This window comes from Aedes aegypti, chromosome 2 (assembly GCF_002204515.2).
Source record: "Aedes aegypti strain LVP_AGWG chromosome 2, AaegL5.0 Primary Assembly, whole genome shotgun sequence".
Lineage (NCBI taxonomy): Eukaryota > Metazoa > Arthropoda > Insecta > Diptera > Culicidae > Aedes > Aedes aegypti.
Window position 1 is genome coordinate 121,710,508 of NC_035108.1, and position 26,456 is coordinate 121,736,963.

Here is a 26,456-nt window from a genome sequence, read left to right on the forward strand (position 1 = left end):
CAGGCCACGTTCATCAGACGTGTGACGACGAATAATGCATGAGGCACTTTTGGATGACAGTTGTTTTTTTTTTTTTTTTGCACTGCACAATGCAGATGGTGCAGTTTGACCTTAACACAATTTGTTAGGCGTATTTACATCAAGATTGTTAGTAGCTACGGTTCCTCAAATGCTTGAAACAACCATTTCAGGATAAACTGTTGACCCAACCTCATTGTCAACTCATTATCATATACATACAGAGTTCACTAACCCTTTCTTTGCATTATTGTCTTTCCATCCTTTCAGAGTATGGCCGCCAGTGCAGTGACATCGGGTGCCTCTCGAGCCAGGTGTGCGTAATGGCGTACGATTCCTGTTCCCTGGGCCAACGCGAAGGCAACGAATGCGGTCGTTACCCGACATGCAAAAAGAAGACCGACGCTGGATTAGCCGCAGGTCCTAGTGGTAATTATTAGTAGTATAGCACAACATACAAACATATACACGTACACAAATTACACCAGGCTCGACACGACATGCAAACAACACAGTACTTCCGTGTCTTGTACGGTATTTCCATGAAGAGTGCGAATCATTTGATATTAGTTTTCATAATCTAAAAGCTTTGATGTTATTTTTCAAAATCTAAACCAACTTATACGAAAAAAAAAACGAACCGTAAAAATCTTACGTATCGCTTCAGAATTCTCATTTGAATTCTTTCATGATTATTTTCAAAACCATTGCAAAACTAGCTTCAGAAAACTTCCATGATTTCCATCAGAATCCTAACAGCTCTTCTTAGATTTTTTTTTTCAGAATCCTTCCCAGCTCTATGATTCTTCACAGAATCCATCCATGATTCTCAACAAAGTCCTTACAGTATTCGCAACAGAATCATTCCAATATATTTATCAGGATTCAACGAGGATTCTAATCGGAATCCTTTTAATATATGTATCAGAATCCTTCCAGGATTCTTATTCAAATCCTCTCAGAATTTGCATAACAATCCTTCGAGGATTCTAATCGAAATCCTTCAAGTATTCTTACCGAAATTCTTCCAGTATTCTGATTGGAATCCTTCCTGAATTCTCATCAGAGTTTTTGTTAGATTTGTGTCAAAATTTTTCCTGGATTTTAAACAAAATCTTTCTTGCATTTTTATCATAATCCTTTCACGATTCACATATTTTACATTTTTTTCACGATTCTTATCCAAACTTTCTAGGATTCTCATCAGTAACATTGCAGAGATCAGTATTTTCATCCCAGTTCTTCCAGGATTCTCAAAGAGATTGTTCTAGGATCCTAATTGAAATATTTACAGAATTCTCATCAGAATTTAATGATTGTTACTGTGGACGTAATTCTCGTTAGGACTGTTTTAAACATGATGTAAAATATATAATTTTACATGTTAAAGGACACGAAAACGATGCAACTATGATCAACATTTCCCGAATCAGACACTAACGAATTTAACATTCGACGCACAATTCACGTCATTCGGCACGCTTCTTTTAAATGCATCTAAAAGTAGTAAAATCACATGATTTTTTGAGAGTGTGTACTACTTCATCAGAAATCTTCCAGTATTTACACCAGAAACTGGTGACTGATTTTCATCAAAAACCTTCCATGGAAATCATTAGCATTCTTTTAGCATTCAAAAACTATTCAGGATTATCATCAGCTTCCTTCAGGATTTTAATAAGAAACTGTTCAGGATGCTTATTGCTTTGGGTGACAAAATGTCAAAAGGACAAAATGTCGAATGCCAAAACGTCGAATGCCGAAACGTCGAAAGGACAAAACGTCGAAAGACAAAATGTCCAATGCCAAAACATCGAGCACGACAACCCGTTGAAAAAAAAAATGCGATAATGACAAAACATCGACAATAAGGAATACGATTAAAAAGAAATACGAAGAAAATCGATAAAAACGGCAAATAAAAACATTGAACAAAACATTGCAAAATATTCGTATCAAATACTATCATTGTGATACCGTAATTTTTCGCTGGTCTTGGAAGGGATAATTTTATTCGACCTTTAGCATTTTTTAGAGTCTCTCACCAATTTTACAAATTCTCACCAAATTGTTGATAACATATTTGTTCCGAAAAGTAAATCAATAAATCAATTATTTTATACGTATTCAATAAAAGAGTAAGTAAGTTTTAAAGGAATAAAATATACACTAGTTGTCAACAATGTAGCAATAGCGTAAAGGGAAATTGGTCGGTTTTCAGATAGACTGGACTAAGTGCTTTTTAACGGTTTCAGGAAAATGTACCCCAGACATTCGAATTGTCAAAATGTTTCTATTATTAGCTATAATAATGAAACTTATCTATTCGATTATATGTCTGTACCAAAATAGCATTGTAAAAATCAGAAATGATGGAGTCCTTAACGTTTCTCTAGAACGACAAAATATCATCTAGTCCGTTCTGTCTGAATACCGACCAATTGAATTGGCTGTTGAAAAACATTGTATTATTTATTCTTATAAAATACATTCATTATTTTAACAAACTAGTTATATCAATTAATATACATTAAATTGATATAACTAGTTTGTTAAAATAATGAGTGTATTTTATAAGAATAAATAATACAATGTTTTTCAACAGCCAATTCAATTCACCTTTACGCTATTGCTACATCACATTTTGATACAAATTGCTTTGGATGATAAGAAATTTCGCTGACTCACGAGTAGTAGAACAAGGAAAATTGAGCACTATTATTTTGACTTATTCTACGAGTGGCATGAAGTGATGATTATCGGTCTCGTATTGCGAGGTGACAATTCTCGACTCTAGTGAAGTGTCTCGTCGTGTAAATCAAATAGAGAGTCACTTCAATCAAGTCGAGAACTGTCACCTTGCTAAAGGAGATCGACAATTCTCACCTCACAGCACTCGTAGACAAATCCAATTGATATTCCCTTCATCTGTTGCGTAACTCTATAAGCTATCAGTCTTCATAACATCTGATGCATTCAACACATTTCAGGCTTCGATTTCAATTTACTTCTTGAAATGCTGCACAGCTTCTTCTCCAGTCAGTAATGGATGTTAGATTGACCTTTTTATGAAAATTTGTTCGATGCTTACTTTGATGAAAATTGGAAATTTTGCTGTATCCAACGCCTTTTGCATTGCAACCATTTCTACCGTTTTGATTCATATTACGGACACTTAAGGCCTCAGTGAAGTATAACCCAGCTTGGACCATACAAAATAAATCATTCTGTATGATTTTTTAGCGATATCGAGCGTCGGAAGCCCTTAACTTTCGGATGGTGGGTAAAGAATACGCGTCCGCAACTTGAATAATTTTAAATAAATCAAAACGTGTGGCATTTTCATGATTCTTATTCCGGACGCTCCCTCACTTTTGCCTCATATTCCGGACGCTTTGATTCGAATTACGGACAGCTCATGATAATCATTAATGGAACAGTCAAATCATCAATTGAAATCGTTCAACCACTTAAGAGACGTCTAAGGTAGTTGGGTATTATAAATTTGCAATGATATTTATGGAAAAAACCTAATAAAACGAGCCTCGAAAATGAGAACTTTTGGACGGCGAAAATTGAAACATTTCGTGTGAAATGTTTCCCATACAAACGAGAGTGTCCGGAATTTGAAGCTGTCCGTAATATGAATCAAAACGGTATGTTAGTAATGCTAGTTATTAAGGGTATTCACTTAACAGCGTAAAGCGCTGCGTAAGACATACTAAATCGATTATCTTAAATTTTTCAAGTAGAAGCATTAACCTAAGAATGCTAATGTCACTACTGTTCGTGTTACCAACATCTAGTTTGCCACGCGCTGACAGCTTGAGTACCGGTCCTCAAAGTGTCAAATAAATTTTAAAATCATTCACTATACCATGGCATCGACCAAAAAATGAAAAGGTACAGTTAAAGATGATAATAAACTAATTCAGTTTTGTCAGAACAGCGCCATTAGCGTTCGACTATTAATATTTCTATTATATTTCATCACGTTGTGTAAACTGCCAGTGAAACATTTCGGGATGATCAAATTCAACAGTAAATCAATCCAAGAACGCTTTGGTAATCTGACAAATGTCAATAAGTCACTGCACTGTTTTGATTTTGTATGGGATTTTGACGTTTACTGGCCTTGTTGTTTACCAATTTCATGAAAGAGTGAAAGAGACCGACTGATTTTTGTGCAGAGCCCCATATGTTGTTTTCTTAGAGCGAGAACGGAAAATTCATTTCAAAATTTTGATAATCAGCTTGGAACCTCGAAATTGAAAACAGTTACTGATTTAGGTACATAGCTAATAAGAGCCTATCTGAAGTAATGTGTCCTAATGGTGGCATCTTGGGCGAGGACTTTTACAATCGGTTCATCGGCATTGGAAAAGTGAAATATTTTCTATGACGATCTCCAGGAGTAACCAGGTCTTTTATTTCATATTAAGGGGCAGCCCAAGGGGTGGATCACTTTTTCAGTGCACATCAGATGTGCATCAATTTGCATCAAATGCATTTTTTTGGTATTCACATCAACATAGCCCTGGCCCATACCATCGTATAGTGCTATAGCAACACGTCATTGTTTGTTTTGAATGTTATGAAATTGTTGTATTTGGTACTCTACAATGATTCCCGTCAACTAACTAATCACAAACTTTATTCGTTTCAGATAATCAAGATTTTTATAAACCGGAAAATATAATGAGTTTAAATACCTGACATACATAGTGGAGAAAGGATAAATGATTGACAGAAATACATTGTCGCTCGTTCTGAGGACTAATCAGAAGTACTCGGAACCTCCTTCCCAAGAAACCTAGCTACGTTTGCTTACCAGTGGCAAATAGAAATCTGCATAGATTTGCAAATTAATGGTTTAAAAAATAAAACAACCAATTAGGTACATATTTTTGTCCAAACATCTTATTTTATTTTCTACAATGTCGGTTGGGGATCTTGGAGACAGTTAAAGAACGATGAGTTCTTTAAATTGATATTTTCCCTCTCAAGTATTGCTTCCAGCTTTCCTTGCAGAATGTACATTTCTACGTCAGAGCGTTTAATCACCGCAATATTTGGATTACATGAAGGAACACGAGTGTAGGTAAAAAGCTGGTGTCTAAAAGTCGTTGAAATAACAGACACTGCAAAATTCATTTCTGGATACCTGCGACTACACTGTCTAACTTACACAATTACGGGAGATAAGGGTTTTATATTGATTCCATATTCGATACTCCAATGGGTCCGGAGAGTGGCACAAGTAGCTAGGCCGAGGCTTCTTCGAATCACGTATTCCTGAGCCGACCGAAAGTGAAGCTTTCAAAATTTTCCTCACTGCGGCCAGCAAAAAAAAACAAGAGTTGGAGCTGGTCTGAAGCTTCGTTGAAGTGCTTAGCTGCCGGTTTGTAATAAGTTATTAAGACTTCTCTTACTACGATCGGCATCAGAAAATAGTACCGCACTGGCTAAGAGTAGAGTAAGCGGGTGGTATCATCCTTTATCAGTCGCTAGATTAGTCGGCACGGAGGACAAGACCGGTTACAATACGAGGTATCACAGGTAATGTTTTTTTTTGGGAAAATAGTAGCTTTTCCTAAGCGCTTCGGAACGCGTAATGAGTTTGACATTTTGACAAGGATAGAAAATAAACATTGGAGCAAGCCATGAATTGCCAATTTGCTGAGTGTGCATTGAAATGCATTGAAATTTAACAGATGCATCAGAAGTGATCCACCCCTTGGGGCAGCCCATAAAACAATTGTCGATTTTTTTTATTTCTAGTATGCGAATTCCGGCTCGTATTTTCTTCGGAGGAAAGAAAATTTTCTTGCTGCCGAGTAATGGAAGAAATTCTTTTCTCTTCGAAGAAATTGTTCGCCGGAATTCACGTACAAACCTTCCCATCTGCCCTTGTGGTTTTTTGTCCACAAAACATTTCAAAAATTTGTATGAACCGTGGTCTTATGTCTTTGTATGAACTCCAGTGGTCTGGGATAGTTTCAAATCAAACTTAAATATTCTTCTTTGCAAATCATGCGAGACACCGGTTATTCTTTCAAAGGAATCTTTCCGGAAATAGCTGGAGATGCATTGAGGGAAGCGGTCATATATTAAATCTTCAATCAGCAATCTTGGCTGTTATCAATAAAAACCAGTAGCGTCTGTCTAGTTGAATAATTAATCACATCAATAATGCTAATATGTAATTACGCTTTGAAATTTCAAAATAAATGCGAAAGTAACCCTAAAAAATAATCACTTTCTAGCTGAAAATAGCAAATAATTGACGTTTACAGCGGCTAGATCCATGGACAACTAGACTAAAAATATCTTGTTTGACATTCCACCGAATCAAATGAAGAATTCTCGCATACTTTGAGATAACGCCCTAAAAGCCATTGGTAACCATGTGTGTAGCTCATTGTTTCTGAGCAAGTGAAGGAATAAACATCCAAACCAACATCACTGGTAGATAGATAATGATCCTTTCTTCACCATAGAGTCGTTAAACAACGTGTAAATCCATTCAAATGCTCAGAAACAATGAGCTACACACATGGTTACCAATGGCTTTTAGGGCGAGATCATAAGTTATGCGAGAATTTTTCATTTGAAATATTTCATTGTCGAAGTTACGCAGAATTGCAATTTATGCGACTTTAAGTGAATCCCCCTATTTTTATTGGAAAATAAAAGGCACACGATTATTCACACAACGAGGGGATCTGCGGAATGCGTACAACTCAACCCACGAACCTATACTCCCAACATCTTGGTTGACTGGTTTGCTATCTTCTGCATATCCAAGACTTCAAATTCAATTAGCTTCACAATGTGCTTCTTGCCTCGTCTAAAATGGATGTAAGAGTGACATTTTTCAGAAAATTTGTGCTATTCTTACTGTGATAAAAATTGTTAATTTTGCTGTTTCCAACTCCGTCTGCAGCGCAACCGATTTTTCCTTAGTAACCCTAGTTATCCAAAAACCTTCGTTAGAAAAATAACTGCTTTCAACGTTTTGTCCCTTTGACATTTTGGCATTCGACGTTTTGGCTTTCGACATTTTGTCCTTAAACCAATAACAAAAACCTTCGCTAGAAAAATAACTGCTTTCGACGTTTTGTTTTTTTTTTTCGACGTTGATTTGACATTTTGTCTTTGGACATTGTGTCCCTAAACCATCGTCGGGGGACCCTCCCAGTAAGCCTTATAATAGGAATTTAAAGAACAAATCACTGATCCCCTCAGAAAAAAAACATTTGAAAATTTGTTACTAAACCAGAGTTTCAGCATCATGCTCGATCGTGTCCTAAATACTCTTATTGAGCTTCCGATAGATTTACCTTTACAAAACAATTGTATTATATATTCCGCATGATGAGAATATCCTTCAAACTTGCATTTTGTTGATCTAGGATACTCGACTGAAAGGATTTTAACTGTGATTTTATGGCTTTCGCAGTCTAGGGAAATCAAAACGGACTTCGCGAACACGATTGATCACGATTCCAGTGAGCTACACACATCTTGCCCTACCGCAGGAGCAAACAATACAACCGAATGTCACTATACTCACAGCAGTCACAGCCAATTTTCTTCCAACCGTCCGGAAAAAACGCGTAAACTGAATAAAAGTGAATTCTGACCATGCAAATGCATTCCGTAAATTAAAAACCGCCTGCGGAACTTTTGCCATGGTAAAATATAACAAACTCAACAAATTGCCTGCAACATCCGCAATCTTCTCGTCATCCGAATCCCAATGGCCGAATCTCATATTTGATCACAGCACAGAAGGCACAATGTCGCACGTATTCCTTTTTCACCACCAATCACCTTCACTTAAATAAATTCAAAAGCTAAATTTATTTACTAGTTGACGAACTAAGAAAAATCAAATTTTGACGGGAATTAAAAATTGTTCACGTCCGGTATCTACAATATTAATAAGGTTATGTATTCCGTAAACTGGCAGTTAGGGTAAAGAGGTATAATACGCCCCCCTCCCCCTAAGGAAGAACTGCTCTATCGCAGTAGCAAATGCATTACTTCTATAGTTTTTGGTGTCAAAGTGTTATTTACTTAGTTGGTCGTACTCTGCATACAACAATCTCTTGCCAGGTATCCTCTGAAAAGAGTACAAGACGTTTTTTTTTTGTAAATGGTCCAAATGTAGACGTTTAAAAACAAACCGGGCAATATGCCCCTCGCATAAAAACAGTTCCGCAGCGTTGTAGAAATTTTTCCAAGGAGAATTCCACCACTTGCTAAGCTTAAAAGGGTCCATTAGCAGTCGTTTTCTGGTAAATGTTTTTATAATACGTAAAATAGTGAAGGATGGGCTTCATTTACAACGAGGCTTACTTATCGGACCCAAAATTTCACGCCACGCCAAAAAGCTGATTGTCATTATTTTTGTTATTTTAATTGGTTATTGATACTTCTCAAGGATCTAATATGTGCAACATGATTTTTTCGCGGATATTTAAGATATTCATATTTACGTGTTAAAGATGCCTCAATCCCTTGAAAATGAAATGGGGCGTATTTCCCGGTTGGGGCGCATTATCCCGATTTACCCTACTAGACGACGTCATTCCTATCCACCTCGAACAAATTTGTTGAAAAAATAATCTAGTGATCCAGAACGTATATGCTACGATAAGAATGACGTCACAGGTTTACAATCAATTTTTATGTTTACACAAGCAAAGAGACTGACTTTATAATTAATTACAAATATGCCATCATTTTCTATACTTTGGGAGGGTAAACAGGAGGAGGTCCCGCGGTGCCAATCTCGGTTAAAAAAATCTTCGAACAATGCCGAGATTCGACTAATAAACATAAGTGTGTAGGAGAAAAGCGCTAATTTTCGACCTACAAGAATTCTGCGTCAATTTTCGGATTTCACATCAAAGTAAGCCAAAACTGTATGAATGGGTCGAAAATAGTGCTTTTCCTCTAGTACAAGTTTAAAACATAATATGATTATTAGATAATTTAATATATGTTCCTGGTTAAAAATAAACGTTCAGAGGCAGACAATAACATTGTGAAAACACCACAATTTTTCTTTTTTTTTATTACTTTCAAGTCCGGAGTAACGGAGTCCGGAGTCTCAGCGCATTCAAATCGATGTTTTTTTCGAACTGGTTAATGGTATTGCACGCGATAATGGATCATTCAAAGCTATTGGTCATTCGGGCATATCCTAGATAAAATTGAGGAGAAGACAAATCCCTGAAAACTACTACAGAAGTTCTTGAATAAACACCTAAGATAGCGTTTTAGGAGTCTGCGGAAAAAATCATAAATATTACGATGCTTTTGAAAATTATCCGTTCTGTGATAGCCGCCAGTTGTCAAAGTTCTACCGCAGGTTTGAGAATTATTGTATCATGGACCAATGCACGAGTTCACTAATTTGACATTCGAGCGGTGCCAAATTCATTCGTTGCCATGGTCACATAAATAACACGACACCACTAAAACGTCAAATCATGAACTCGTGCATTGATTCATTGCACAAAATTATCTAATCTAAGTATGCTAGTACCCGACTAGAGGTACATAACAAAAATATAATAAAATTTTATCATAATTAAATACACATCTGTACATTTTAATCAATTTGAGTTTTTGAATCAAGCAAACTATATATTTTTTATTTGAGAAGAATGATAGAAAAATCTGTTGGGTTTGTAAAACCAGCCAAGCGGTAACAAAATGTTATTATCTTAATTTAATTATTGACTACCTAATTGCAAGTGATTTAAAAGTTACTAGTGTTTGCTTGTTTTACATCAAAACATACATTTTTCTGTCTATTGCACCGAATATGAAATTTTATTAGAATGTTTATGTATGTAATTGATAAAAAAACTGATTATAACCATATATGTTTCTGTATACGGAATACCATGTTTTGTTAAAATTTTCATATAATTGATCAAAAAGCTCGTAACTTAATGAGTTACCCCGTATATTATACAGTATTATAATTGCGATACTTTGTATCGAAAATTAGAACTGGGCTTGTTATGTTTTTTTGATAGATTAAAATTTTTGTTATATTTTTCTATAGAATTCATAGAACGAAAGTTATCTCTAAAATAGCAATAATCCCTTAAGGCGAAGTAGGCCGTCATTGAAATTTATATGCGTTATTGATGATTGCTAAATCATGTCACAATTTCGAATCAATGAAAATCGGTTGGTATTGCACTGACGCATCTGAAAAAGTAAAACCATGCTTTCTGGATGCCAGCGTATATAGTTATACTTTCCCGGATAAAAATGAACTATACGGACTGAGTTTTATCACTTTGAAATTGCGGTTGGCAATGTCAACTGCCAAGACGAATGACGGACTACTTAGCCTTAAATAATTTCAACAGAAATTCCTGCCTAAATTTATGGAGGTTTTCTCACAGGAATCCCTGTCTGGAAATAGCTTTTTGACCTTATACAAATAAGCAAAGAATCAATCAATTTATTTTTAATATCCAGCATTTTACGCAAACTTGCTATAATATTTGAATCACCTTTTTCTGACATTACTTGCCTACACTATAATTTTAAATCTAAGTACGCTTCTTGTAGTTGAAAATTAAAATAATAGAGATTCAAACTGTTTACATAGTAACGTCAAAAGTTTGGAGGCTTCTTTTTGGGAACTGGGTATCTATAAGCTTAAAATTTCATATTTTTTATAATAATATTCTGATTATTCTAGTCTGGCAAACATAAGTATAGCAGAGTGAAGAATTTCGATAGATGCTGGAGAAAAAGAATTACCACCACTTATGGAGTTGTCATGAAATAAATATTGTTTCCTCTATAAATCATTTATGTGTTATTTTCTATGAGCTTCTACTGGAAGAACTTCGAGAACCATTTAACGAACTGTAATTTCAAGGGACCTTTAAGAAAAAAAAAACGACCATGGCTCTTCCTGACCGTAGTTTTACAAATTATTACATTTGTTATGTTGGTACGCAGCCGTACTGACAGAACGTACTAAAATCTATAATCTACCGCCAATACATGAGTTATCGCCTACAAATATTGGCTGTTATGTTTGAACAAGCCCATGCCCCAGTTAGTCGCAGACCCAACAAGTTAACGTAATGTGTGATATATGGCGCTGGGTAGATCTCTGAGAGAAAAAATCAGTGAGATTCTCATTACCACCCCTCCCCATTCAGACTATTCGTATAAATTGTAAATTTTGGGCGATGAGCAGGTCCAGTCTCAATCGAAAATGTGGAGCAGCCAAATCAAGGTATGCGCACTGCAAAATCTAGTCAAAGATAAACTTACCGTAAAAAACTGTTTCAACGTGTTTCAAAATCCATGAAATTTAATGACAAAAAAAATGTGAATTGACTAAACATTTATGTAAACAAAAAATCATCATTCTACCTTGTTATATTCTCATTAGACTGAGACACGGTTATATGAAAAATTTAGATTCTCGCTCCAGTCCACGTTTTGGATTGCATTTAGGTCCCATAACAACTGTGCAAAATTTCAGCTCGATCGGAGAAACTATATTTAAGCGCCAGCCGTTCAAAGTTTGTATGGGATTTACTATGGGAAAACTTACTTGAGATCGCCCATTGTCCTCTATAAACGATGAACAAATTGTCGAAGACCGCAAAGCAATCCGATGCTTGTGAAAAAAGTTTGATCGGCTGGCGCTAAAATATAGTCTGTCCGATCGAGCTGGAATTCTATACAGTTGTTATGGGACCTAAATTCAATCCAAAAAGTGGACTGTAGCCAGAATTTATTTTTTTCCCCACACTAATACTCATGCTCGACTTGTTCGTTTGATTCCATGCTAATATTTTGCATTAAACCCTTAGTAACAGTTTTGTAACTAAGTAACAGAAACTTTTTCGAGCTTTTTTGCAAAATATTTCTAAATGGGGGTCGTCTATAAACTACGTGGTTAATTATGGAGGGAGAGGGGTCTGACCTATGACCACGGTACACACAATTTTTTTTGAAAAAACCCGAAATTTATCTTACGTAATAAATGGACCGCCCCTTACAGTCTGCGTTTGTTTAGTCATTCGTTACCACATTATCCACGGCTAGCTATATTCGGTCCTAAATCAATAAAAACCAAAACCTCTTCATTTTGATATCATCAACATCCTCCCAAAATACAACTTGACAGCTCAATAGTTAATCAAGAAGATTTTACAAAACTATTCGACTACCTGGAAATGTCATGAATAAAAACTAATAATAATAAAGTCAAGAAAGAGTCGTAAAAAAATTAAGTATGAAATTTTTTTATACAAATACCACGAAATCGCACTCTTCAGGGAATACCTGTAGGCACCAAGTCTACCTCCAAGAATAAAAAGATGGTTCATTTCCGTTGGTATAGTTCTATGCTAGAAATTATTATGATTATTTTTACGAGTAGCAGGAAGTCATTTTTCCGTTCCGTTGATGTGTACATATAGGAGAACATAACTCAACTCACACCGGAAAACCAACTCAACCCCACACTGCACCGTTTCGTTCTGTTCTGGTTGTGCATTGTGTCTGCATGCAAATTCTTTTGCGTGGTCCGTCTGTTTCATCCTCAACTTTCCACCTCTAACGGTCTTGGTCGTTATTCATATCATAATTACAGGTGTCCTGAGTCTTAACCCGGCACCGGAAAACACTAAAACTAAGGACGGAGTCTACCCGAACATGCCAATCGATCCCAACTATATCTTCGGCAGTGTCCAGACCACCAAATCCCCCTACTTCAGCAACTATCCCCAGCCCGGAGCGGGAAGTCCGGCCGTTTTCCAACCCATGTATCCTCCCCTGAACCAACCTCCCCCAGGCGCCCAACTCCCCATCGCCTTCGGGGCTTCCCCACAGAATCCTTACTACCCGCGACCCCAAAATCCTGCCACTTCCACTGAGCCCAGTCTCTGGAATCAGTTCCTCTACAACAAACAACCGGACAAACGACCGCGAAATGCCGCCCCTCGACTAATCGCATCCAGCAGCCAGCTGGTTCTGTTGCTAACCGCATGCTCGCTGGTGATCGGAATCTTGAGGCGAAGGTCCTCCCACTGGCTATAAAATCACCACCTTGTTTCCCAATCAGTTAACCTACTCCCCAAAACCACTTCATCACACCCATGAGTGCTAATCATCTTGGTTTTCCTTTTTATGTTGGTCCATCAGTCATCGAACCGTGTCCTCTGCCGAATCGAAACTTCTCGGCGAGAAGATTGGAAACTCTGAAGTCACAAGCTTGAGAATTTCCAATCTTCACGATACGTATTTTTCGCATAAATTTAGGCGAATCATTTTCATACACTTTTGCAATAACATCCCCCGCACATAAACGAGAAGCACCAGAGAAAGAAAAAAACGATTAGAGAAAAGCAAGTGCTCGCGAGAAAAGAAAACTCCGCGCCGGATATGATATGTATATTTTTCTGTATGTACGAAGAACGAATGCGAACGGTCGCCATATCTGAAGTTAATTAACGAAATTGAGAAAGAGAAATTAAAACAATGTAAAAAAAACAACCAGACGGGAAACGATGATGAACTTGAAACTCCAATTAGAGACTTAATTAAAAGTAATACCAGCCCAAGTGCGGGTGGTTACATAAAAGAAGAACAAAAAAGAGACACAAACAGAACGAGCTAAGCACACAGAACAGTTTACCGGAGCATGGTCCTTTGTAGACAGAGAGAGTAACGGGAGTAATCAAAGTGAAAGGAAAAGCTTAAAGTGTTATCAACTATGGGAATTTCATGGTTTTTTGTTTACTGTGGTGGAAAAGTATGCTGCATAGGTTAAGACTAATGTAGTAGATGTATAAATGGATGTGAGAGAAGTGGCTTTGCGAGCCATTAAAGTAATAAAGGGAATTTTCAAATAGTATGCTACACTAAGAACAGCTTTGCAGTTTAAAATTTTATATCAGAGAGTTATAAATTAAATACACAACGCCACAAAGTTTGTGCAGACTAGTTTCGTATATACCGTAATTTCAAGCGAAATTGATCATTTTTCACGGTTTTTTGGTCTTTTTTCTATAATGTTATCAATTACAAAAAACTGAATGCAGGAAAACAAGTTCGTCGGTAAATGATCACTTGTCAATGCAATAATTGCAAATTTCTAAAACAAAAAGAGGGAACCCAACCTGAATCCAATTATGCGTGTTAAATTCTTAACAATACAATAATCACTTGTTTTTAATTATGAATCGCGGTTTACGGCTAACCAGCCGAGTGGTAGGTAGTTGTTAATACAATAATCAATGATTAAATTTCAAGAAAACCGTGGAAAACGCCTGAATGTAGGCAATTTTCAAAGAAATTCCCTAACATCCAGCAGAATTACAAATATCGATGATCCAATCTGTAGGGATATAATTTAAGTATCCTCACAAACTTTCAGCCTGATGCTATGTTCAAATCCTTGTTTTGTGGGCTTCGTGGTCGTGCGGTAAGTGTTACCAAGCATTTATCACGGGGAGTGGGTTCAATTCCCGCTTCAGTCCGGAGAGCTTTTCGTCAGAAATACATTTCGACTGTGCCACTGGGGCTTGCATGCTAGTGTGGGGTTTCCTGCAAAGAGCCAACCGTCCACTGGTAGCATTAACGTGTTGATGTCTTCAACTGTATGTTTATGGATGTCTGCCAATATCACACCGAACATGATTCTGGTATTTTACATTATTATCATAAAAACATTTCTTAAGCGCAAAATTTTTTGGGCACCAAAATATTGGGGTAGAAAGCACTGTTAGATTTCCATCGTGTTTTAGGTATGCTCTGATGTTTAGAATTTTTCGATTTTTAATTGATGCGATAAAAAGGAAAAGTCAATTTCTTCGAACATAATTTAAAAAGTTCAATTCGAACATAAAAAATGGTAACATGAGGGATGTTAAGTAAATATATAATCTGTTTCCTCCCTTATGCTTTCGTTGGTATCTAGTACAGATCTATGAAAAATACCTCGAATGATTCTGGAACTCGATTTCATCTACTTTAAGTTGGAATGCAAAAATTTTGAAACTCTAAGGAAACTTATCGATATACGACCTATTAAGAAAATCGGATTATCCCCACCGTGTTCTTTCCTCTGTTAGTGTAAAAAGCTTATGTTGAAGTCTGTGTTTGATACGGATTCACCAAAAGCTACCAATTCCTGTAACAATTCTCCCTTAAAGTGGAAAAGCAATAGGAAGTTCCATAAATGATATTTAGAGATTTCAAGCATTTCCTACCTGGTAAGTACAATAAATATTATTAATTTCATTACAATGTAAACTGGGCAATTTTACCTCATGGACTACTTGGCAACTATGTGGTATCTTTACCCATTGGACCATTTTTGCAGTAAAAAACACTATGTCATGTTTCAAATTTTGCATCGGGCGAGAATCGAACCAAGGAACTTGCAATGGTCCAGCGCGAACGCTTACCGCACGACTATCGATGCGGTCGGATTGAGAGTCGCGTTGGGCGATTTTGAATCGATGTTTCTAAAATCGATGTTCTGATTCGGATTAATCGTTTTTTTTTTTTTTGAATCGATGTTCGAAGCACCTAAAACAGTGTTGATAGACTAACACTCAAAATCTCAATCAATACGCTCTCCCGTGAGAGCAAACTCATTAGAGATCTGCTTCGCAAATCTCACGCTTGAGATTTTGTTGCAAAATCAACTCAATCAACTCAAACCGTAAAAAATGATTCAGTCGCAAAACCCGGCAAAAATTCGTGAAACCCGAATGTTGTTGTTTACGTTAGAAAGGATTAACATAATTTTACCAGATTAACAAGAAATAATTGCCGTGTGTGAGTAAACTGTGGAAAAATGAGACAATGAGTTAAAAAGGTGAGCCAACTCATCCATGATTTTTTGACTGCTGAGTTGCATGATTGACAACTCACATATGAAAAATCTCAAGCGTGAGTTGTGAGAAATTGAGTTTTTCACAACACTGACCTAAAATCAGGTGAATCGATTTTCTTCTCTCGATTATTTCATTTAATTCATTTTGGTGAAATCAATAAGTATTTTCTTAATGAGATGATGAAAAAGAACACAATAATTGAAAGATGTTCAAAATGAATATGATCTCGTTTCAAAATTTGAATCGACTCCGTAACATCGATGTTATGAACAAATTTGCCCAATGCTAATTGAGAGAGAACAAAACGTACTCAAAAAGCGTTCTTGATTATTCAATTATCATAGGGATAGTAAAATTAAAAACTGGTTTTTGCTTCTTCTAACTGCAACTGTTCATACAACAATATACAATACAATACTGTTACGAAAATATTCTGAACCGGTGGGAATCGAACCCAAGACGCACGATTTACAAGTCATGAAATTCATAATTTGGTTTAGTCATATCATGACGATGAATCATGATTTTTGGACTTAATCATGATTCTTCTTAAGCGTAACAAGCAGAGTGACTACACTAAGAGCATTGTATCATATCATTCGATTCGAACAACTACAATTTAATCGAAGTGGTTGTGTGCTAAAGTACATGGAGCTCAATCGGAAGGTTCTCGATCTCGCTCTAGCACTTTCCATTTTTTTTTTTGTCGACCATAAACGTGCATGCGATGCGTTACGGGAGTCCAATTCATCAGTTCAAATCATGGTGCATTTTCATAAGGTTGCCGAGACGATATTCTGAAAAACAGTAGATTTTAAAATTATCAAAAGATCTTCATTGGCAAAATTTTAACAAGATTCTTTGCAGATTTGAAAATTTCTGATCAGTATGCATACTTTTTTAAAGATTCTTCCAAAAAATATATCTAGTTTTACCTGATACTATAGCGAACAAACTTATTGCAACGAGTTTCTTACTGGATTACACCTAATGAGAATCTTAGCAATATCATTTGGTGAAATCTTCAAGGTCTTTGCAATTCGTTACAAAGTTCTTGATGAAATCATAGTCAGATCTTGGATCCCAATCTTCCCAAGGAATTATCTCCATGATAACTAAGATAAGAATCATGCTTTTACGACAGGTTTCTATATAACGATTTTCCATGAGTTTCCTTCAAGGCGGTATCCATTTTTCACTTACTTGATACTTGATATGATACTTGATGGGCAAACATTCCTTGCTGTTGCGTTGAATCTACGCCGAATGAAGAAGCCTTCTCCATTGGACCCCGTCCTGGGCCAATTGCTACCAGTCGCCCTGAACGTTAAGTGGCCTTAAATCCTCCTCAACAAAAGTCATCTGATGCCCGGTCTGCCATGGAGGACTCTCCCTGGTTCTCTACTGAATATTAGTTCAGCTTGACGTTCCTCCGACATGCGAGTTACATGTCCAGCCCTGGGAGGGAGAAACCAATACAAAATTTCTGTACGTCATAGTGAGCCGGGATTCCACTATCATGAACTGTCACTGTGAGCCCAGATCTCGAACATTGGACTAACATGGAAAAAGCGCGTAACTGATTAAAACACATTTTCGCATTTCATCAAAAGTGACAAAAATCGAATGAAAATCACTTCATACACATAATGCAAGTTATGTCACGTGAGCACCTTTAAATCTGATTGAATATAAAGCATTGAAAAACGCATCGTTTTACTTTTTCCAATGAAAATGAATATTTAGTGCATAGAAAACTGTGGCCCTTTTTTCATGTTTGTCAGGAAAGATCGAAAGTACACAACAAAAGAAAACTAGCGATTTTCCCCAAGCCTGCCTTGATTGTTGTTGGCAAGCTGGAGTTATCTTGCAGTTCAAACAAACGTTGTTCTATATTTCGTGTGTAGTATCTGTGCCTCCCTCCCAGGTCCAGCTCATCGCAACCTGCCGTGTTTCACACGCTTAACAATATCCATTTCTCTATAGGCTTGGTATGACCCGTGATTCATGCGACGCCGCCAGATGCCACTGTCCAATTTACCGCCAAGTATTGTCCGCAGTATTTACGTTCAAAAACACTAAAGCTCTTCGGTCGAGCGCTTTCAATGCCCACGATTCGTGAACAGGAGACAGGAATAATCAGGGTCTTGTACAACGCGATTCTGGTCTTCGTCTGTAAGCTGCGGGACTTTAGCTGGTTACGAAGTCCGTAAAAAGCCCCACTTGCAGCTGCAATACATCTTTTTACCTCGAAGGTAACATCATTATCGCAAGTCATTAGAGATCCAAGGTACCCCAATTCTTCAACTGCTTCAAAAGTATCACCACCTCACAACCAACACCACGATTATGTCGATACCGTAAGCAAAACCAAAAAACATATACGAACGTGTAGTGATAGCGCCGTTCCTATGCATGCAAGCTCTCCTTATTGCGCCTTCTAACGCTATGTTGAACAATAGGTTTGAAAGTGCATCGCCCTGCTTCAATCCGTCTAAGGTTACGAAGGATGTTGAAATCTCATCCGCAACCCGTATACTTGATTTCGATCCTTCCAACGTTGCACGAATCAGTCTAATCAGCTTCGCCGGAATACCATGTTCCATCATTGTTTCCAACAACTCGCTTCTTTTCACTGAATCGTACGGCGCCTTGAAATCAATGAACAGATAATGAGTCTGCAAGTTGTACTCCCGGAATTTATCGAGGGTCTGTCGCAGGGTAAACATTTGATCCGACGTCGATCGGTCCTCACGAAAACCAGCTTGGTATTCGCCGACGAAAGACCTTTCAAGCGGTCTCAATCTGTTGAACAGAATACGTGACATTATTTTGTACGCCGAATTGAGGAGCGTTATTCCTCGGTAATTGGCGCACTCCAATCTATGCCTTTTTTTGAAGAGAGGGCAAATGAGGCCATCCATCCAGCTAGCAGGCAGTTCTTCTTCCTCCCATATCCTTAGGAGTATATTGTGAATTATTCCATGTACACGGAGCCTCAAATCAACCCAACTTAAACTGACATATAACTATCGTTAGTCTCCTTTGACAACAGCGAAAAAAACAACTCAGTGCTAAATAAAATCTACTCAGCGTTAGCTTTTGAAGTCTCCGTAGTGGGTTAAAACAACTTAATGTTAGGTAAACTCGAAAGAACCCAAATTTGGCTTATTCCATTGAACTTCGACGATGGGTCGGTGCGTCTCTCTCTGTTTTCGACAACATTGCTGTTGCGAGAGAGACAAAACAACCCAACAGTGGGTAAAAACTAAATGCAGTTTACCCAATTTTGAGTTTAAAGAACTTATTTTTTGGGTAGTATTTTTTCTCCGTGTAGCTGCTCACTGCCGTGCTTGACTTATTCGGCCGGGAGCTCTTCCATCCCAGCAGCCTTGTTGTTCTCCAGCTCCATAATCGCCCTCTTATCCTCATCTAGTGATGTAGGCTCCACAACTTGACCATCTTTGTCGATGTTTATTCTGTTTTCCGATGTTATTTCGTTCCCACCATTTAGCAACGTTTCGAAATGCTCTCTCCACCTGGCAGCCAGCATTGTTTTATCTGTCAGCAAATTATTTGCACGGTCATTATGTATGACGGGAGACTGCGCTGACTATCTCCACACGTCATTGACAGTTTCATCGAATCGTCGCATATCGTTCTGTTCCATGCAGTTTTGCGCCTCGACTATCACATTTTCATCGTGCGCTTTTTTCTTCCTGCGATGAATTCGTTTTTCGGCTGATCTTGCTTCCTCTGTTCAGCCTGGTACCAGACACTAACATCCGACGTCTTGCTACGTTCTTCTTATCCGTCATCCTCTAGCACTCCTCGTCAAACCATCCGCTTCTGGGGCGTCTTCGAGCAATTCCTATTCACTTCTCGAGCTGTTTCACTCACCACTCCATGAATTGAATTCCATAGACTGTTGAGGTTTTCGCTCACATTGATCTCACTTATCCGCTCGTCAAGCTTTCGGTGGTATTCAGCGGTAACACCGTCTGATGAGAAGCACAAAAAAATCGCACGTCCGGATTCAATTAACGTCCGGATTCAATTGACGTCCGGATTCAATTGACCTCCGGACAATCCGGGTAACAGGCTTCCATCAGGCTTTTTCTTTGCTCTTGACTTACCCTCTTTCTCCCCCTTTTAATGATCAACTACAAAAGAGAAGCGATTTGACCCACACACAAACTGAGCGTACGAGCTCTGCGGGATGAAGAATATACACGTTTGTGTTTGCTTGTTTTCATTCCCACAGTGGTTAAGAGTTTGTTTTGTCAACCTCATTGCTTAAAAGAGAAAGAGATTATTTTCTCCCTTTCTCAGTTAGAGGGATGTAGGGATAGTGAAAGGCAAGGAATAAAATAATTCAAATTCAATAAGGATTTGCTCGATGTTGAAGAAAAGATACTGATTCAGATCACAGTAGGCAGTTGTTTCCAAGTATGACAAGCAGAAGTAAGTTTGTTGGTATGTTTTGGGGAAAATAAACGTGTTTCTGTGAAACTAGTGAAAATCGATGTTTGAAATATAAAAAGTATTACCGAAACCGTGTGAAAAATAGGCCAATGCAAATTATAGATCCTTTGATCAAGAACAACTCTTCCTTACATACCGAGGAGCTGATGTGGCTTGATCTTCCAGTTTTGATTTTTGTCCCGCAAGAAGAATCCTTTATTGAAATCCATGTGACACCGGAAATAAACCTATAAGAATTCTGGAAATATTCTGGCGTATTCAAAGCTAAATTCCTAATGGATCGCTGAAAGAATTCTTTAAAGCAGTGCCTGGAGTAAACCTGGCAGAATTCGCGTCGGAATGCTGGGATTGGAAAGACACTTTCTGCAAAAATCATAGAAAGAATAGCTAGACTAACATCTAGTGTAAAACCTGAAAAAAACATGATTTAAAAAAATGTGAGCACTTCAGGAAGGATAATCGGTAGCAATCTCTAAAAAGTTTTCTAAAAAAAACCCTAAAGCAGTGATTAAAAGTATTCGTGAAAATATAGTTGTGTCAAATCTCCAACGTATTTTTTTTAGTAATTTAAAGGGTACCAAAAAAGAGATTTAGATTTGTATGGCAAATTACTATCAAACTCAAACAAAGACTTACCAACTCTAACAAATCTAAACCTGTATGTGAAAAGGGTAAAATGACTTTTGCAAATAGAAGTTTCTCCGTCTCAGTCTCAGTCACTCCCCTGTTAGGTAAAAAGGAATCAGTCTAGATTTATTAGAGTTGGTAAGCTCAACACGTTAAGGCTCAAGAATTCGTCAATAAACAAATAGTCGAACAAAACATAAAAACTTAAAAAACAACGTTTCGTTCAAATAAAAAAAGAAAAACTCCATGAATCTCATTACATTGCATTTCATATGTTCAAAGTGAATATTCAATGTGAATATTGTTCACCACACTTTCAAATTCGATTTCTCAGAATTCAAATCAATCAATGTGCTTTCTTGCTCATTGAGTCTCGATTCACTGTAACTGCACGGTAATAATCGAATTTATTCTGAAAACTACCAAAAATGTGGAAAAATTATGAGTTTAAATACTTGGACCATTTTCGATTTACAACCAAGCATTGTTCTTTTTAATAGGTTAACTTGATTTTTGTTAGCGTGCATTGGCCCAAGGCTTGGCCCTTTATGTTTACTTCGAATAAACAAGAGAGGGTCGTTGGCCTCTCACCATGCTAAGGTCAATGCCAGTTTACGAAATTTTCCGATTGTTGGCCCTCTTGATGGAGTGAAATCCGTTTGTTGGTCGTTTTGAGCAGAGGAAATATTGGCCTTTTAAAAAATCGGGTTATAACGGTAAGTTTTATGATTCTGTTGATAATGTTTGAATAGTTAGTGGACGTTGGGAGATGCTTTCGAATGATATCAATTTGACCATTGGCCCTTTAGAAATGTTACGCTAAAATTACTACAAATGCCTGGAATGAAGTTAATCTAAGGTGTCAAGAATACCATACGTCTCTATAATGTAAGGAAATGTTCAGCTTTAGCTAGCTCCGATTATACTCGACTTTGAATGAACCATTGTCAATCGCGTGGAACTTTTTTTAACAATGCAACATATTTTTCCACCCTAAACAATAAAAAGTCGTCATGCATTAGTCAAACACAACTCACCATCCCGGTCAAAAAAACATTGGCTAAATGACACAAAAATGCTATTGATATAAACTTAATGCTAATAAGTAGTAAAATAACAAGATGAATTCCACATAAAATGACACTGTTGTTTCATACAAACATCAGTTTTTACTAAGCTATGTGAAAAAAATATCAGTGAATTTATGTTTAGAATGACTGGAATAGATATTGACATTATTCTTGTTCTTTTACTTCTTATTGACCATAACGCTAACTGATCAATACATCAATTACTGTTCAGGATAACAATCATCGAACATTTCTATTTCCACTCGTTTTTTCATAACCTTCCAATCAGTTGAAAAGGCCAAATTGTTATCCTTAGCGCACGAAACTCAATCAGATTGGGATAGTATGTACGTAGCGATAGAAGAAATCGAAAAATGCTTTCCCCATTGGAAAATAAAAATTCAAAAGAATAAACATGAAAAACTCTCGATTTAATGAGTTCAAATATCGAACATATTCAACTATTAGAGCTACCGACGGAGTAGGATGAGGAGATCAAACCTTTTTCTCGCTCCGGCCTTGTTCTTTGACGTTTCCTCTTCGTCAAATCACTTTTTGAAGAACGGTAAAACATGCAAAGAACAGATCCGGTAGCGTCACCAGAAATCATAGTAGCTGTGTTAGTAAAACAAACTGAGGAAAAGCAACACACAAAACAATGGACGAAAACAGGAATATGTAACTACACATACAGAAATATATTAAATTTAAACGCAACAGCCTTATACCTGATTAGCAAATGAAAACAAAAGAAAACTAAGGAAGGAAAATAGATTTTAGTCCTTTTAAACTGAGAAGAAATATGAATGAAAAAGGAAAATAGGTCGAAACTAAATGTTTTACACCCACATTTGAAGTCTCTGAAGGCATACACTGAAAATTATTCTGCGAAAAAATCTTAATGTCCGCAGTAGTGGCGGTAGAAGTGGAGAAACAAAGAGCAATGAATTTTGACGCGAGACGTAAAAGAAGTAACGAATAGACTAAAAAAAACCACAATGGAAGTGAAGGCGTCCCTCTGTCTCGAAGGAAGAAGAGGGGCACACATCAGAATGGCTTCCATTAGAGCGGCACGAAATCAAGCAACAACGATCATGTAAATAAAGTTATTAGGTGACATTTTACTCGGCAAGCACACATACAGAAGCGGAAATAAGAAGAAGAAAGATAAACACTAACAAACTTTAAGTAAACTAACTTTTGTACTGACGCATTATGGTCCTTTCCTTTTGGGTGGGATCGCTCGATCGCGATGAATGGTTCGTCGCTGGCTGAAAAGAACAAGCTCTAAAGAGACTAATCATCAGAAAATCGTATGACAAAATGTGTCTGGAACCGTTATTGATGAAAAATGTTCATCAATTCTGCACCCACGACTCGAAATATATGGTATTCTAGATTCATGTCCGTGAATTTGAAAATGTTTAATAAAAGGAAATGAAAATAGGTACCATATCTTTCGAGTGGTGGGTGCAGAATTAATGATCATTTTATCCGGTAATAACGGTTTCAGACACACCTTGATGAAAGTCATGGCCTACTAGATACTACATAGACGGGACAACCGTTCATCCGTTCGTAGCTTCCTACGATTAACAAATTGTACTATAGAATAATATGTAAAGTTACGTTTGGTGATGGCATTGTAATTTTTAGAAAAAACTAATAAAAACGTTATCGTTCGAAGAACGCTGCGGCAATCAATAGCGCTTTAGTTTCCGTCCTTTTGTTGAGGTTTTGTCAATTGTTTTCCATTATCTTGGAGTGATCAAAGCTTCAAAGATGAAACATTCTTTGAAATTTGATCAAACTCTGATAAATGTTATTACTCATTACTTACTTTTACTTTTCAATGTATTGGTTTTTTGTGTTACTAATTTAATCGCTTCCCCGTTTTGTTATTTTCTTATTTTTCCTTTCCTTACACCCCATACCTCCTCCCGACTTACACCCTGCAATCCCAGACAACGCCCAAGATCTGTACAGTAACAATCCGTCACCGCCAAAGGCTTCAGCGCCATCGAGTGGTGGCGACGATGACGTTCTCACTAGCCTGGGTCTGAATCCCGGCGCACCCGACAACCGCAATCGACCGGGCTCCCGTCCGAACCAAGATCCCTACTCCAATCCCTATCCGTCCCTCCCGGTCAATCCTCCCCAACCGGCGGCACCTGCTGCCCCTTACTATCCTCCGGCACCGGCTCCAGCTTCTCCATCAGGTGGCAACAATTACTACGGTGGTAGTGGTGGTAGCAGTGGTAGTGGTGGAAACCGTCGTCCAGGACAGTTCGACGGCTCCGGTGGTAACATTGTGGTCCCAACGCAGAAACCTGCAGCTCCGTCCGGAGGATTCTTCAGTGGTATATTCGGCGGAATCCAGAACGCCGTTTCCAATGCCGTTAAGCAACAGGTTGGAACCTACATCAATCAACGGCTGGGAATTGGACCCGCTACGGGAGGTGCCGGTGGACTGTTCGACGCCAACCGATTTATCGATACCAAGAACTTCGGCAGCCTGTTCAGCGAGAAGAAGCCGTCCGGTTCCTCGGGTCAACCGTCGGTTCAAACAAGCAACTCCGCTACGGGCCCATATCCGGTAACGGTCGATCAGCGTACCTCGGTCTACTCGGCCAACGCCCAGCCCGTCAATAGAGGAAGTTCGTCCGAGTCACAATACCGTCGCCAGGGTACGGCTGGTACTCCTGCGCCTTACGGATGGAAGCTGGATTAAAGTGAGCGGAACGTCCGAAACAAATAAAAATGATATTGATCCAATAAACTAAAAATACTCCCACATCATCTCCCTATACCTTGGAAATAGCAAAACCCTCTCTTACTTTAACATTTATTAAAACCTGTAGTGACTTAGTTTATATAAATATTCTTCCACAGATTTGTTATTTTGGTACCTAATAAATTAACATTGACATAAAAGAGACCTTCATTGAATATATTGTCAGAAGTGAACATCCCTAGGTAAGTATTGCTTACGAATTGTTCTGTATGATGAACCGTTTGATGGTGAGTCCACTGTTTAAATCAGAGGTTTTCCAGATTAAGCCTTTTAGTTTTTTTTTTTTTTTTTTTTTTTTTTTTTTTTTTTTTTTATTTAACGATACTTTACACCATTTAGATGGTGCATTCGTATCAAAATGAATTAAATTAACATTATGTACTACAAAAAACAACTTTACAACTTTTCAAACAACTTAGTGTCTCGTAGGAATTTTATCAGCTTTGTTTCTCCCTCATCATCGTTTTTCAATGCACTTCTTAAGCTGTTAGTGTTGATTTCATATTTCTGTCTGACATCATCATACTTCTGGCAATGTAGCACAATGTGGCGTACGTCTAAAGTAGTGCCACAGCATCCGCAGTTAGGAGGTGATTCTTTTGACAAAAGAAAACTGTGCGTTAATCGTGTATGACCTATTCGAAGTCGTGTTAGCACTCGCTGTTCGGCATTGTTTTCACGATCTTTCCACTTGTGGGTATCAAATTTGATTTCTCGGAGTTTTACGTCCCGGTATGTTAACCATAGCCTTTCCCAATATAACCGTATTCCTATTTTTATATCTTTGAAGGCATCTTCCGCTGACAGTGCAATATTGATTATTGGTTGACATCTTGCATCATTTGCTAGTCGGTCAGCCTCGTTGTTGCCCCGAATACCGGTATGGCCGGGAATCCAGCAAAACTGTACGTTTTTTCCAAGAGCGAGAGATTCTATTTCCTGGATCCAAGGGTGTTTTGATCTTCCAGCTTCTAAAGCCAGTAGACAACTAGCTGAATCTGTGAGGATCGCAATGTCGCTCTCGTTCGATAGCAGAAGAGCCATGCGAATCGCGTATGCTTCAGCAGAGAAAATGCTGCACTGCTTTGGAAGGCTATATTTTTCTGCTAGATTGACTCCGAATAGACCAGCACCGACTGTATCGTTGCCTTTAGAGCCATCCGTATAATAAACGGTTGACGTTTTGAATCGGGTTGAAAGCAACTGTTGAACTATTGGTCGCACTTTATTGGGAGGGTCGCCGGCTTTCGCAGCGTTTTTCACATCCCATACAACATTCGGCTTCGAAACGTGCCATTCACGACTACACCGCTTAACAAGCTGTGCAATCATCGGTAATGCTGCGCCAGTTAATTCTCCTACACGAGTAGACGCTCGTTGTACCAGCGGCAGGTTTCTATTAGGTCCATGTATTCCCAGTAGGCGTATAGCGATTCGTATGACTGATTGCGTTGCCAACAATTCGAAGGGCAAAGTACCCGCTTCCACCATGATTGATGTAATGGGGCTGGTAACAAAAGCGCCGGATGCATAACGGATCATCTGATTGTA

At 37.9% G+C, this 26,456-nt stretch overlaps 1 protein-coding gene across 12 annotated transcripts in view; it reads left to right on the forward strand.

Moving 5' to 3' along the window:
* Positions 1–25,045, forward strand: part of LOC5576549 (translation initiation factor IF-2) — a 393,961-nt gene extending 368,916 nt beyond the window's left edge. For all 12 annotated transcript variants that reach the window (XM_021842146.1, XM_021842145.1, XM_021842143.1 and 9 more), the window contains 2 exons: positions 289–447; positions 24,076–25,045. In XM_021842146.1, coding sequence (XP_021697838.1) covers positions 289–447; positions 24,076–24,842 — 926 coding nt within the window. In that variant the 3' untranslated portion in view covers positions 24,843–25,045. The remainder of the gene's footprint in view (positions 1–288; positions 448–24,075) is intronic.
* The last annotated feature ends 1,411 nt before the right edge of the window (positions 25,046–26,456 follow it).